The sequence below is a fragment of the Leptomonas pyrrhocoris genome, assembly GCF_001293395.1.
Source record: "Leptomonas pyrrhocoris isolate H10 chromosome Unknown, whole genome shotgun sequence".
In the NCBI taxonomy this organism is placed as follows: Eukaryota; Euglenozoa; class Kinetoplastea; order Trypanosomatida; family Trypanosomatidae; genus Leptomonas; species Leptomonas pyrrhocoris.
Genome location: NW_015438369.1, coordinates 740,823 through 756,024, shown reverse-complemented (window position 1 = coordinate 756,024; position 15,202 = coordinate 740,823). Strand labels below are relative to the sequence as shown.

The window sequence follows — 15,202 nt, the reverse complement described above, 5'->3', positions numbered from 1 at the left end:
TTGGCTCAGTAAAGTGTCCGGCTCTCATGCCGTGCAGAGGGCCGTGTTGTGTTCGGCGTGGCCAGGCCCTCGAGTCGACCACCACCACATCTGGCACAGACATCGCAGCAACTGTCGCAGCCCTCGCCGTGTCATGCCTCTCTTTCGCGCTGGTGCTCTTTTCACCTCCGCTATCGTGGTGGCGGCCGCCTGTCCCTCAAGAAACTCCCGGCAAGAGTCAGCTCCCTTTCGTACCCCTTCTTCGCCCCTGCTCGTCTCCATTGCCTGTTGCCGTGCGAGCGTTGAGGAAGCGGAGGGCTCATCACGTTAGAGCTGGCGTGGTGTGCCGACGGTTGAGCACGTGACGTTGCAACACTCCGCCGTTCAGCAGGAAGCCGCCGTTGCTGCTGCAGTTGCATCTTCTTGGTGGGCAGCTGCCGCACGTTCTTTGGCCCCTCGCCCCCGTGGAATGGTGCCGCGGCGGTAGAGAGCGTCGCGTCCGGCACCTGAAGAGCCCGCCACACACCACCACGGCCACGCCCTCTGCCTCTTCCACAGCGCCGGTGCAATCACCTCGACGAAGGGATTCTTGGGCGAGATGCGGTGGTTCATCAGCACCCTGCACATCCTCTTGAGGGAATAGTGCTGTGGCGGTTTGTGCTGCTTCGCGATGAGCAGCAGGAGGCGCAGACACGCAGGCAAGTCGTGGCGGGCGTCTAGAAGAACGTTCAAAACGTGCCCGAAACAGTTTGCAGGCATACAGAGGCCGCTGTCGCTGCTGTCGCGCTCCTGACGTGGACGGTGCGCGATCACGGGACACAGCCCCGGTAGCAAGCCTGTAGAAGCAGAACGCAGTTGTTTCTCCACCACTGGCGATGGTGCCGAGGCGTGCGTGGTCAGCGCCACTACCGGCTCCTTGTTGTTTCCAAACTGCTCTGACAGCACGCCGGCGATCCCCATGCTTCACGACAAAGATTGGCAGATAGAGGACACCTTGACGGTGCACCTGCTCTGCGGGAACCACTTGGCGTTCTCGGCTGTCAGGGACACCGTCGTGTCTGCTTCAATTTCTCTTGTTTTCGCGCCTTTATCTCAATTTCTTCTCCCTCTTTCCACTCCGTTTTCTCAGTCGCATCTTCTTTCCTTTTACAGTTATATGTAGCTGTTCTTCTCTTGTGTGGTCCCGTACATCTTGTTTTTCTTCCGCTTCCCTCCTCTTTGATCACAAATGCCTGCTATCAATTATCGTCACCTCCTTCTCTCTCCGTATCAAACACCTCACTTCAGATGTTTATTTTTCTTCTTAAGATTTCAAGTCTCGGAAGGTCAACCGTTCTGGTCTTCTCTCTTGCTAAATAGAGGAAGGCTGGCAACGTTACAACAGACCGTTCTTCTTTCAACCAATCAAGCGTTGCGTTTTGCAAAGCGGATCATAAAGACGGTAAAAAAGGCCCCTGGGTGTTCTTGCATCGACTCACATGCTGGCCAAAGAATGACCGTACTCCACCCTCTTCTTCTTGCTCTGTTCTTCAGAGGATGCAAAGCAGCGCTCAGACTGCGGCAGTGACAATCCACTACCAAGTAATATAGAAAGGAAAGAGCTGTGATACAACGGCGACGCTGCACTCGGCATGCTCGAGTCACTTCTGTCTGGTTTCCACCATTTTCTAACGCAATGCACTTCGATGCGCAGGAGTCCGCTTTTCCTTTCATCTACCATCCCCTTATGTGGCACCACACTTATCCCCCCTTAGGCAGCTCTCAGCAACTGGGACAATAATAACTCACAGTACCGGGAGAGCAGAGTTGCTCGATGATCGCATGGCTCTAATCCGCTGCTTGTTAACGTGGCAAAGAAAGGACACTGTTGCCGTTGTAGCACCGTGTCAATCGTGCTCAACAGCCGTTGTAGGTGACGGTGACAGCTCATCTGTGGATTCGAAGCGCTGCCTCACTTCATTCCCTTTCGACGAAGCACACGCATCGGTGGAAGTACCTGGGAACAGAAAGTGTTCAGCTATTATGCCGCTTGAGAAGCAGCACGGTCCGCTACGTCCTTCATCTGTGATCGAAGCACTCGTGAAGGCAGTTTGCTCTAAGGACCAAATGCACGTAAGACAAGACGAAAAGAGACAAAGATTGGACGAGAGAAGAGCGGGGAGACAGCATTGTGTAAAGAATGACGAGAAAGGTGACATTACCAGCAATTCAGCAGTACCAACCGCTGTCCCTTACACGCTGTAACGTTGCAGATGAAACGTCACTGCAGGGCACTATCTCCTTGCAATACAAACTTGCTGCGTTGCTTGCGCACTTGGGAGAGCCTCCCGTATGGCCTCCTTCCGCTGTTCCATCATGTTCAACACTCTCTGGGGGTGGTGTTATTATTGCCTTAGTTCAGACACCTTTCACGTACAATGGGCAAGAAATCAAAGGACAGATGAATTCGAGCGTGGGGTTTTGCGCAGCGGGCAGTACCAAAGAGACGCTCTTCTCCCTGTCGTTGCCCACCGACGCATACAAAAAGAAGAAGGGGATTGTTGCAATCAACCCGGAGTAATGGGACATTATGCGGTTTAGAAGCGACAGTTCGAAGGACCTGTACGCCCTGAAACGCCTCGAAGCCACGAAAGGAAAAAGAGGGGTACGGCATCGATCGAGCCAACACTTACAAAAAAAAAAGAGCTCAAAAGTAAATATGAGCCCGCAAAAAGAAGAGCATTATTATTGTTTTGGAGGCGCAGCCCGCCCATTTACGAGTGTCGCGACGGTGCTGAGTCAGCTCCGCTGCGCCACCGGGTACAAAAATAAAGAGTGGGAAAGCCGAGACTAGAAGCTCGACAAGTTTGACAGATACCGTTTTATACAGCAGTGGGAGAGTTAAAAGAGAAAGCCTCTGCGAACCGCGGTAACTACCCAGATTTATTCTTTCAATCGGCATAGTCCATGCAGTTGCGCTTTCAAAACACACCGTCGCGACAAAAGCCACAACTCTAGCTGCGAGGTACGCTGACAGCAAATACACAATCAAAAAAGGCTAAAAGAAGTATCACGCACACTCTGCACGTGTAGATGATGCAGGCAACACGCTTGAATGAAACTAGATGACAGGACAAGGAGTGGTTGGCCACAGATGCTGCTGGGAAACGCACCGGTGTGCAAAACGAACATGAAAAGGATCACCTGGAGATAATCTTTGCACCGGCCGTCGTGACCCAGCAAAGCGGTAGTTTTTGTCGTATCTTCACGGAGGAGTTGGTAAAATGAATGCCTCCAACCGTTGTACCCCGTAGGCCTTAACATTTCAAACGGATACATCCGGCAAGGCCAGGGATTCCTTTTAACTTGATGTCCGCATTCAGTTCGATCGTAGCAAGTCGCGGGCAGCGGTCGAGCCCCTCTACACTGCGCAGATTACAATGTAATGCATCGATTCGCCGAAGTGACCACGCACCAGCAAGGCCACCCAGCTCTTTCAATGCCAAGTTTTCGCGGATCTCGAGATCCGTAAGTTCGTGGCAGCTGCCGAGCCCGTCGATGCAGCGCAGTAGAGTACAATAGTTCGCTTTCATAACCCGAAGCCACGGTGCGCCCGCGAGGCCGCGAAGATTGTTTAAAAACACGTTGCGTGACACGTCAAGATTGATGAGGTGGGGGAAGTTGCCGAGGCCGTTTAAGTTCTTTATGTCACAATGCCTTGCGACTAGAGTTTTGAGACGTGGTGCGTCGGCGAGCTCCGAAACACTCTGCAGCTGACGATTTTCGGAGATGTCGAGCTCTTCGAGCATCGAACAGCTCACCAAATCTTTTACGGACCGTATTCCACAGTAAGTGACTGTCAGACGTTGAAGGTGCTGCGATCCCGCCAGCGCAGAGAGGTCAGACAGGTTTATAAAGAACGAAATGCGGATCTCGCTGATCGGCATCTTCGCTGCAACACGTAGCACGCGACTCAGGTCATCTGTAGCTCGAGACCCATAAGTACATCGAAAGCCGCTAATCCGCAGTTTGGTCAGACGTGGAAACGTCGAAAGCGCACAGAGAACTGTGCTGCACCGACCGTCGCACTCTGATGCGCTGTCTTGCGCACACACAACCTCTGAAAAGACGTAGACGATCAGCTCCTCCACACGGTCTCTATCACTCTCCGTTAGAAGTGCCAGTACGTCGCTGCGTGCGTTGGCGACAACGACACTCAGTGGCAGACCGCACCAATCCGCCCACCACAGTGACTGCGCAAACGTCGGAGGGGCTTGCCTGTTCCTCATCTCTGTGATTCCGTAGACCAGCTGGTTGTCGCTAACCACCACTGCGCCGTAGCTCTCATCAACGTAACGGTAGATCCTCAGCGTCTCCGCGTCCAGTCTCATCTGTGGACACACGGCACTCAGTGTGTGAATACTGCGAGTGATGGACTGTGGAGGCATGAAGCTCATTATCTGAGCAATGCCGTCCATTAGTAGCCGCCCCAGCGCTGTGCGAGCGTTACCAGTTGAATCGCAGGAGAGTGACGCATGAAAGTCTTCAATGTGACCCTTAAGCTGCATCTTCGCGAAATCAGTCGTTCCGTCTGTACGGTGTTTCTCGAGAGACCGCACCTGTTTGTGTGCGTGTTAGAGTTGAACTCGCCTACCAGGAGAAAACTGAGAACGAAAAAGAAGAGGGGCGGACAGAAGAGAGAAAACGACAGGTAAGAACACACCGCAAAGAGAAGCACCGCGCCACAGCCGTTCACTCGCACGCGAGGACGAGGCGTGTAACAAAGGGAGCACTGAAGAGGAGACACCCGAACGCAGATCATCAATTGCCCTTCGATGATTTCGCTCTCCGGCGCGGCTAAGCAAAACTCGACCCTACTGTACGAGTATCGTCTGTCAAGCTGTCTCAAACAAAGGCGCATTAAAACAGTTCAGTAGTCAATACGTTCACGTGCTGGCTGAAGCGTCAGCACTGTTTACAGCGAATGTTCTCTTTAAAAAACAAAATACAATCGTGATGAAGACCACAAACGAAAGAGAAAAACTATTACACGACAGAGGAAGAGGAAACTAGTGAGCTTCCATAACACAATTAGGAGGTGAGAGAGGTAGTGTTTGTGAACAGTTCGACAGACAGAACGGTAACTCCTCTTGCTATCAGCCCATTAATACCGCGTTTATGTATGCCTCCTACGGCTTTGGGGAGACCCTGAATTACTGTAATACAAACAAAGGTAGCCCCGCTACAAGTGAGGACTAGTGCTCGGCGTACCATTATGTACAATCGTATTCGCACCTCGCTTTGTGCCCTTGTGAACGAACGGAAAAGGGAAAAAAGAAAAATAACAGGTAACAGGTATCAGTGTATTCATGGATGACCTGTCGAACAGCATGCGAAAAAGGAAAGAGACAAAAAAATGAATGACTTTTGTTGTAACAACTGGAAAAACAAGAAAAGGAGAATAGACCTATGAAATCCTCAGTGTACATCGTTCAACTATTTCACATAAAGGAGTTAATAAACATCGCAGCTTCTTTCAGCCGCGCCTCACGGAGACCTAGCTGACAGTGCTGCGCACGAGGCGCGGTGTGCGGCGGTTTACGGTCGATGCGTCTCGCATGTGTCGTTTGCGAGGCAGTGCGCCAGCGCACGACCTTAGGCGTATACATCCTCACTGTCTGGCTGCGACGGCTGTGGAGCGCTATGCGCAGCGGCTGCGGTGGCCATCGATGCGGCGCGCAGCGGGTCATGCTCAAGCGAAGCAAGAGCGACGCAGGGAAGGCGGTCCTCACTTGTCGGGGCGTGGAAAACGCCTTAGGGGAAGAAGAGTGAATCCACCAACTCGCCGATCATCGGCAATCGCGCTTGTCACACATTCCCCTGCGGCGGTGGGGCGGATGCGCTGCGCATACTTGTATCCTCGAACGCTGACATCGCCTTGTTCCCCGCGGGCGCATCCACTTTCTGTATTTTCTCCTGCTTCACATCGCTCGGCGCTCCACGGCGAGCAGCTGACATGACGCTACTGACCCACATGGCCGCCATTCCTCTTTGCATGGCGTACAAGTTGGAGGGAGTCTCCCAATAAGACGCTGACTCCACTGCGAGCGGCAGTTCCGATGCGGTGGCGTGCAAGCTAGCGACCTCCGCCTCGAGCGAGTGCAACTGATTCAGCTCCTCCGCGGGTGCCTCTCGTGCCGCTGCTTCACGGCGGCGATGCTGAAGTGCATCGTCCATCTGTGCCCCGGCCTCGGCGAGTTGGGTCGAGTGCAGAACGTCCCTGTCGGTGCTGGCGTGCACTGTCGCGTTTTCACCGGCTTGGGCGACGCCGTGGCGCTCGCCGTCGGTCGCGTGCTGTGCGCATGGCAGCTGCGCTTCGGAAGCGTGCAGCGCAGACGGGGCCGCCGACTTGTTGCTCGCGCTGCTGACCTCTGCTTCGTGGGGCGCCTCCGGTGTTTCCTGTCCGGTGCTTGGGCTTGGAGAGAACACACATGCGACCCATGAAGCAGCCTTCTTACGACGCGCTTCACGCAGGTCAGCTCTCTCATCGGGACGCTCTTCAGCTTCCGCAGGAGGCTCCGTCGCGTAGTCCACAAGCCGCGGGAGCTCTGCCTCCATGGAGTGCAGCGCATCAGCCTCCTTCTCTTCCTCCGGGCTTGCCGGTGCCTCTTCCGCGTGCGATTGCAGCGCGGGCAGCTCGCTGTCGCGGGATTCAATGGCCTCGGAAACCAAAGCAGCGGCTTCCTCTCGGCGAGCACGACACAACGCCCCGTCGTCCACCGTATCCTTGCCAGCGCCAGCATCGTGGAGTGCATTGTCCACCTCCTCCGCCGCCACTTCCTCCTCGGCATGCGTCGCAACGGGAGGGGGACTGGACTGTTTAGTCGGCGACTCCGATGCGGTGGCGTGCAAGCTAGCGACCTCCGCCTCGAGCGAGTGCAACTGATTCAGCTCCTCCGCGGGTGCCTCTCGTGCCGCTGCTTCACGGCGGCGATGCTGAAGTGCATCGTCCATCTGTGCCCCGGCCTCGGCGAGTTGGGTCGAGTGCAGAACGTCCCTGTCGGTGCTGGCGTGCACTGTCGCGTTTTCACCGGCTTGGGCGACGCCGTGGCGCTCGCCGTCGGTCGCGTGCTGTGCGCATGGCAGCTGCGCTTCGGAAGCGTGCAGCGCAGACGGGGCCGCCGACTTGTTGCTCGCGCTGCTGACCTCTGCTTCGTGGGGCGCCTCCGGTGTTTCCTGTCCGGTGCTTGGGCTTGGAGAGAACACACATGCGACCCATGAAGCAGCCTTCTTACGACGCGCTTCACGCAGGTCAGCTCTCTCATCGGGACGCTCTTCAGCTTCCGCAGGAGGCTCCGTCGCGTAGTCCACAAGCCGCGGGAGCTCTGCCTCCATGGAGTGCAGCGCATCAGCCTCCTTCTCTTCCTCCGGGCTTGCCGGTGCCTCTTCCGCGTGCGATTGCAGCGCGGGCAGCTCGCTGTCGCGGGATTCAATGGCCTCGGAAACCAAAGCAGCGGCTTCCTCTCGGCGAGCACGACACAACGCCCCGTCGTCCACCGTATCCTTGCCAGCGCCAGCATCGTGGAGTGCATTGTCCACCTCCTCCGCCGCCACTTCCTCCTCGGCATGCGTCGCAACGGGAGGGGGACTGGACTGTTTAGTCGGCGACTCCGATGCGGTGGGATGCAGCGGACGCGACGATGGCATCGCCTCGGACGCCTGAAGGGCGTCGTCGACCAGGTATGAAACCTCCGCCTCGCCAGCGCGCTTTAGGTCGTCATCGCTGTGCTCCACCGTCTCAGAAGCGACCAAGTCAGCGTCACTGTGCTGGCTTCTGAGTGGGGTGTGCGGGGGCTCCTCTGACATCTCGCGCAGCACGGCCACCTCCTCTGCGGCGACTCCCTTCCGCGATGTGTCTGTCCCAATGTCCGCACACCACGCGTCGAGCAGCATAGCGGAGAGATCATGGCGCAGCCGTCGCAGCTTCGTTGCATCCGTGGGCACGGCACTATCACTAGGTGGGCCTTCTTCTACGGCACTCAGCGGGGGAGGTTGCTCCTCCTCCGCTGCGAGGTGCGGTAAGGACACGCTTGTACGGCCACCGTCGCGCCGCTCCTCAAAGCATGACTGCAGAACGCCATCCACCACGTGCGCTGACATGAGCTCGCGCTGAGGACGGATGTTGGGCACGGACGGCTTGACAGGCGTGGGTGCCTTCAGCTCGTCGATCAAGGGCCGCTCCGGAGAGGCGTCAGAGCGATTCACTTCACGTGGCTCTTCGACGCACTCGGCGTAGAGAGTCGGGGGGTGCGGCGCTGACTCCACCAGCCGCTCCTGCGCAAAGCGCCGGTTTAGTACATGCAGGCGGTGCCGGTGTTCCTCGAACTTGATCGCCGTCCGCTGCGACTCCTCCACGGCTGCCATGAAACGCTGCGCATCCGTGTCGTCGCGTCGCTTGGCGGAGTCGCGCGCGTCAAGAGGGACGAGGTGATGGTGGCGGCCGGTCCGTCGCTTACTGAGTTTCTGCGTTACATCCATAGGCGCCGACGGTGCGTAGACACGACGCAGCGTAGCAATGCTCGTCCATTCGTTGGTGAGAGGGGCGGCAGCTCGCTTGTCGGCCGCGCCGTACGTACGGATCGCATCGCGTGTGTGGGTGGAGGCGGTGGCACCGCCTAAGCGCGGTAGCGTTTGGTTATCACGGCGACCTTGCGACATTGCGCTTCAAAATGGAGACGAGGGTTCTACGGTGATGCTTCTCTGGGCAGGTCAGAGGAGATACAGGTGTGTGAAAATAAGGAGACATTACCGCCGTGCACCGTTGCGAATAATGAGAAAGAACGCGAGAGAGGTAGGATGGGTCACTCGCTAAGGCAGACGTCACAACTTACATTCTTTCGCGTGAAGGATCCACTCGTTGGAAAACGCTTCACTGATTCGCTCGTTGCTGTCCAAGCAAATGAACTCGTACAAGAGCAAAGCAATGCAGAACCATGGTAGCCTGCAACAACGCGCATGGAAGGCCTACAGTGCTGCTCTAAATGTCGCCGTTATTGAGACCGTGTACTTTTGGTCTTGGTGGATCTGCGAGCAGCTTGCACCCGTTTCAGTAATCGTTTTTTGCCCGTTTACGTTCGCCATCAGGTAATTGCACATGCCAGATAAATCCTTCCATACAGTTGATGTCTGCAACAATTCCAAAAGAACACTCCCCGTCAACACACTCACGTCTTGTGCATCGTCTACGCATTTCCTCTTCTTACAAGCAGCGCGCCTTGTTGATAACGTCGGAGCCTACCGGCACACGAACAAAGAAGAGAAAAGAATGATGTGCGAAGACGATGAAAGAGCGCAACAACGAAGATTGCCGGTGAGAAGGTAAAAAAAGAATGCAGCAAAGAGAATACATTTAAACGGAATACTCTCATCTCGGTGCAACCAATAAAACGCAGAGAGACATTGCAGTATTACACCTAAACAGACGCGAATGTGCAAAGGAAGAACTGCTGGCAAGTCAGCGCTGATGTATGGCATCGGGACGCGAAGTGCTTGGCGTGTAAGTAATAAAAACCGTGAACGAACGAAACATAATAGTAATAATAGTAATAATAATAATAATAATAAAGTCATGGTGCTTGTGTTCGCGATAGGGGAGCAAAGAAGAGTGACGTCCGTGAAGTGCGCAGAGTTGGGAGAGGTCGGAATGGAAGAGAACTCATACCCTTTCTTCCGTTGCTGCGACATCCGCTTCCTCCTCCTCTTACAAAATGCGCATACGCATCCGCCTCTACGCACTCATAGAAAACACATATAATCGGAGATCCCTCCATTTTCCATCCAACAACCGTCACCGCGAAGAAGAAACAAAAAGCGCAACGGTTCAACGCCCACGACTTCCCCTCAACCTCTCCGCTCGCCTCCAACACAGCCAAGGAGCAACGCGACATCGCCCCGCACAAAACCCACAAAAAGAGCGAGCAGACGCTATTCGGAAGCCTCGCGCGTGCTTCTCCTGAGACACCCCCAGAAATGCTCAACGCACGGAATCGTATGGGTACCAGCAGGAGTAACCACACGCATACTTACGTGGCCATTGGGTCGTGCCGTGATGATGCACCCGTCATGATCACGGTAAGCCAAAGCGGTCAACAGAGGGGACGAGACGTGCGCCGCGCCTCACCTTTGAGAATCATCCTTCTACCCATTATGCGCTGCGCTCCCGCTTGTGTGCTTTGAAGGCGCTCATCGGCAGGTAAGCATCATCGTGGATCTTGCGCGCCGCGAGGTCGTGCATGTGCTTCACGAGGTCACGGGCGATGGTGCCGCTGAGACGCGAGTCGTGCTGATAGTCGGGGTGCTCCATCACGAACATCCGCATGTACTGCGCTGCGGTAGGGATGCGTTTGGAAGCGCGCATGGACAGGAATTTCAGGTACGACTCGATCTGCGGCGACTGCATCTTTTCATCGTTCAGGAAGCGCCGCACCAAGGGGATAAGACCGTAAAAGCCGCCTTCCTTACCGTTGAAGATCTCATCGATGCTCATCTTGGCCGTTTCGGCGACGTCTGCGGTGGCGGTTTCGGCGAAGATGTCTCTGCGCATGACGTACTCGTGATCGCAAGGGTTGATGTGGTGAGCACGGCCCATGTTTTCGTCCACAGTGGAAATCTTTGTGTAGAACACCGGTTTGTACATGATGATAGCCTTGGTCAAAAGAGGAATGAAGACGGCGAAGGCGGAGTTCTCGAACGGGGTCGGTTGGATGTCCATCACACGGAACTCGACACGCCAGCCAATGTCACTGCCCATCGGCGGCGGCTTGAAGCGCACCGTCTGCCAGTTGGTTGACTGAATGTTTTCGAAGTGCTCCGTGTGCGTCGTGTCGTCGATGTCGATCATCTTGTCGTACAACACGAGGGGGTCGCGAATGAAGAGGTAGGCGATGTGCTGCGCCAGTCGGGAATCCACCCCCGCCTCCATCAGTACCTCGTAGTACGGATGATTAATCTCAATCTTCGAGTCATTGAACTCCTCCAGGTGGGGCGTGGTGTCGCTGAGGAAGACGGAGATGGAGTCGTAGCGAGACTTGAGGATGCGCGGGACCTCCTCGACGCGGCGGTCGTCCACGGCGGAGGCGATGGTCAGCCAGCGCACGTCCGAGTCGCACAGCAGCCCCTTCTGAAAAGGCGTTGCGGAACTAAGCGCGAGAAAGGCAGGGCACAGAATGGCTAGTTGGTCGTAGACGTGACGAGCCTCGTGTATGTTGTCGAGCTGCATGGTGACCTGCAGGCAGCTGTCGCCCATACCAAACGCCATGCAGTCCATGTAGATGCAGGGGTGACTCACCGAGGGTACCGGACACGGGCAAGCGTTGTAGCGCTCCTGCACGTGCTCGCGCTGCTGCGGGGTGAAGTACTGGGCGTAGTAGTAGAGCGTCGCCGGCGTGAACAGGTGCTTCAGCGCCTCCTTCGCCGGGTACTCCTTTTCGCGTGGGTCGATCGGGCTGGCGGAGATTGGCGTCGTCGTGTCGGAGCCAAATTTGCTCGTTTTCTTCTTTTTGTCGTCCTTCACGCCACAGTCGATGTCTTTGTTGCGCGGACTCTTGTCGATGTTGAGGCGGCGGTCCACGGTGCGCTCCATCGTGTACGTGTCCATGTACAGCGGGACCTGAATGCACACCTTGCGGCCGCGGCGCAGACGAATATTTGCAGTCAGATTCGCAAAGCGCGGGTGGCTGCGGTTGATGCACGCGTCCGGCACAAACAAAGACTGCGAGTAAGGCGAGCTCTTGTCTTCGGAATCCGCAAAGTCGCCCTGGCCCATCAGCGGGAAGGTGACGAAGGTGGTGCCCACCACGCCCGGCGGCGTCTCCTTGTCGATCAGATCGTAGCGGGCCTCGATGTTGTGCTCCACGGCGTCCAGACTCTCCAAGGTCAAATTGTAAGGTTCAGCCGGCGTGCTCTCGACCATGAAGCTGCCGTACTCGGGGTGCCAGATGGCGTTGTTGTCCGCTCGCGCCGACAGCCGCGCCATCACCTCAGCGCCCTCGAGGCAGAGAGTGACGGTGTTGTCGCGTACGTGAATCAACTGATGCTCGAGCTCCTCACCCCAGAAAAATGGCATCCCTTTGCAGTCCTTCTTACTTCTGTACACGTTGAGAAATTGCTGGATGCCGTGTGCGCTGACGTGCGGGATGGCCTTGGTGTTCGCGTCGGTGCCCCACCGCATCGGCTCACCGCCAGTCGTGAGGAGACCCATTGTTTCTTTGGGGTCCTACAGCAAGTGAACAAAAGCGATGACAACAAGAAAGATGATGTTTCAGATGGTAGCTTAAGAAACAAAGGGAAAGCGTTTGACGCGGGCGAACAGATATTCCTTCCGTTTCAATAATATAATAAAGGGTAAATAATGATAAAAAGTAGAACCACCAGCAATAATAATAATAATAGTAACCGTGGTAGTCCAACGGTCACACTGAAACACACGGAGAGAGCTCAGGGAAATACAAACGATCTTGGCTCTACGAAAGCGCAGGTGAATGAGATCGTGGTTGTAGCTTTTTCTTTGCCTTTAAATATGTATGCAGATGGCACGGTGAGGAGGGCGAAGGTAGAGAAAGAGGACAGCAATAATTAAATGTGGATGGGAGAGATGAAAATAGAAAATAATAATGACAGTAGTTGTGAAGTATATAGGAGTTGATGGAAGCGCTCCGACAAACGTAAGAACGCTGAGTGGAACTGCAACAAGATTTCAAAACACGGGAGGGGAAGGCGGTTCAGAAGAGACATCAGAGAGAGAGAGAGAGAAGATGCGCATCGTTGTCCACGGTACAGCTGGTATCTCTCTATTCAAATACTACTCCAGGCGTATTAAACATTATGCCGCCAAGAAGCACCTTCAGCGCAGGCACACATTTTGAGGTCGCATCACATCCACGGAGGCCTACTTGTGTAAATGGGGAAAAACAAAACATGCGGGACTTTGAATTTTCTTGAACACGTTGTGGATGGACCTCAACCACGGAAGAGCGGAAAAGCGCAAAACTCAAAGGAAAAAAGCGCGTTCAAGAAAAGCTCTGCATTAGTTTCTCGTAGGCGTCTTGGACCGCCTTGAACCGAGTCTCCGCCAGCTGTATCTCTGCTGGCGCGGCGCCGCACCAGCGGTCGGGGTGCCACTTCATGGCCATGGCGCGATACGACTTGCGCACCTCCGTCGCATCAGTTCCACTGGGGAGGGAGAGCGTTTGATAGTATACATCGAGTGACGGCGCCGTGTGCGACGGCTGCCGCGTTCTCCCACCTGGTGGCGGTGGTGGCGGCGGGGGGGACGAAGAGGACGGAGATCCCGACGGTCCCTGAGCGGCAGACGCGGGCGTCTGTTTTTGCTCTTGCGCACGGCGCTGCTTCAGCGTCCGCGCGTACGCCGCTGTCGAGGGATCCCGCAGCAGGCCGAGGCTCTCCTCTGCGTGGTCCACGGCATCTTGCCAGCGTCCCAATGCCTCCTCGCACCGCGCCACGAGAAGTAGTATGCGCGCACGCAAGTCTGGCTTCTCCGTGTAGGACAGCGCACGGTGGGCATCATCCAACGCCTCGTACCAGCCGTATCCCAATTGCACGCGGGCACGGGCGCGGTCGTGGTAGATCATTCCCTTCACGCCATCCGACACAAAAGGCTCCTGCAGGACTTCGCTTGCGCAGGCCACCACGTCAGCCCACCTCTTCGTCTGCGCGAGACTGGTGAGCCTGTTCACGGCATCGCGGCAGCGAGCAACGTGCGTCTGCAGGAGGCGGAAACGCAGTTCCGTTGTGCCCACAGCGGCGTGTTGCATCTCAGCAAGAAGGCTGTCGAGGTCTGCCGCGGACGTCGCCACATGGAAGATGAGCTCCCAGGCAGCGAGATGCATTTCGGTAGAGTAAGGGTACAGGCGCGCTCGTTCGTGGGCGTAGTGGCTTGCGGCTCCTGCGTTATCCAGTGACAGAAGCCGCGCCTTGGTGGCCTCGAGAGTTCCGCACGGAAACAGAGCCAATAGAGTCTCTAAGCTTTCTCGCGCCCGCGCGTACTGATGGGCGGCGTAGCAGCTGCTGTAAGTGCCGTACGCCTTCGTCGCTGCCACCTCGTCCCGCCACTCCGGTGCCTCTTTGTGTGTCGCCACAAGCCGCTGTGCCTTTTCCACGTTGCCTTGACAAATGTAGACGCGTGCGAGTCGCTGCTGGCTTGGATAGACGCGCGCCGTGTCCGTTGACAGCACTCGCAGTGTCGCGGACTCGCACAGCTCCCACTGCTCCAGTTTAAAGTAGCACACGGCGATGTTGTGCAGCACGGAGGGGGTGAGTTCGTGCGACATGCACATCGACGACGCGTGGAGCAGCTGGTCCAAGGCGGCCTTGTAGTGAGCGCTGCGGAAGGCGGCGGCCGCTTCGCGTATCTCGGCCTGCTGCACGGCCGACTGCGAGGCGTCCCTCCGTGTATCGAACTCATCTACGCGGAACCGCAAGGAAGTCGGGTTCGTGGTGCTCGTCGCGTCTTCTGACGTTGCTGCGGTGGATAAAAGAGAGGGTGCCGGAAGGGCTTTTGTGGTGCTCGCCTTGAGGCCGTCGGTCAGCACGTCGAGTGCCTCTGCCAGTGCGAAGAAGTCGTGGGTGTCCATCAGCCGCTTTGGGCCGCGGCGTGCATTGGTGTGGGTGTTCACCCGCGCAGCAGACGGAGGGAGCGGTACGTCCTCGTCCACCGCACCGTCAGTGCACGCGTTACTGGCAGCGTCCCATTCGTTGAGTACGGCGGGGCTGAGCGTGACGTGCGGATCCAGCAGCATCTGCGTGGCGAACGGAAGTTTGCGAAACTGCATTACAGAGGGGCGGCTATTTCACTTCGTATCGTGCGCGTGTCTTAAGCTGGACGTGGGTGTTCGTCTGGGTGTGATAGATGCGGTGCACAACGGCCATGTGTGATGACGCGTGTGTCGATGCATGCATGCAAAAACAGCGTCCAGTAAGAAAAAAGATAAAATAAAAAAGGGAGCTTCGCCGTAAAGGAATTTGTATTGCGCACGTCCATCGAAGTAGCACCCGGGTCTTTACTGATAATATCACGAAACGAAATTGTGGTTCCCAGCTGCCCCATCAGCACAGATTGCTGAGGCTGCGTGGCGATGCGTTGTGCACCTGTCCTCATTGTCATTCACCCGTTGGTGTGCTTCGCTCACCACTTCGCACTCCACCTCGCTGCGCCACAAAAAGCCTC

At 56.1% G+C, this 15,202-nt stretch overlaps 4 protein-coding genes across 4 annotated transcripts; all 4 read right to left on the bottom strand.

Moving 5' to 3' along the window:
* Positions 1 to 3,275: 3,275 nt before the first annotated feature.
* Positions 3,276 to 4,526, bottom strand: ABB37_06285 (hypothetical protein; the record flags this gene model as incomplete). The annotated part of the gene is made up of 1 exon (XM_015804550.1): positions 3,276 to 4,526. One exon carries the CDS (start codon positions 4,524 to 4,526, stop codon positions 3,276 to 3,278), a length of 1,251 nt encoding a protein of 416 aa, XP_015657124.1.
* A 1,300-nt stretch (positions 4,527 to 5,826) lies between these two features.
* ABB37_06284 (hypothetical protein) lies at positions 5,827 to 8,676 on the bottom strand (the record flags this gene model as incomplete). Its single annotated transcript, XM_015804549.1, has 1 exon — positions 5,827 to 8,676. One exon carries the CDS (start codon positions 8,674 to 8,676, stop codon positions 5,827 to 5,829), a length of 2,850 nt encoding a protein of 949 aa, XP_015657123.1.
* Positions 8,677 to 10,162: 1,486 nt separating this feature from the next.
* Positions 10,163 to 12,217, bottom strand: ABB37_06283 (putative gamma-glutamylcysteine synthetase; the record flags this gene model as incomplete). Its single annotated transcript, XM_015804548.1, has 1 exon — positions 10,163 to 12,217. The coding sequence occupies one exon, from the start codon at positions 12,215 to 12,217 to the stop codon at positions 10,163 to 10,165; it is 2,055 nt and encodes a 684-aa protein (XP_015657122.1).
* An 808-nt stretch (positions 12,218 to 13,025) lies between these two features.
* On the bottom strand, positions 13,026 to 14,807 carry ABB37_06282 (putative chaperone protein DNAj; the record flags this gene model as incomplete). The annotated part of the gene is made up of 1 exon (XM_015804547.1): positions 13,026 to 14,807. One exon carries the CDS (start codon positions 14,805 to 14,807, stop codon positions 13,026 to 13,028), a length of 1,782 nt encoding a protein of 593 aa, XP_015657121.1.
* Positions 14,808 to 15,202: the final 395 nt, after the last annotated feature.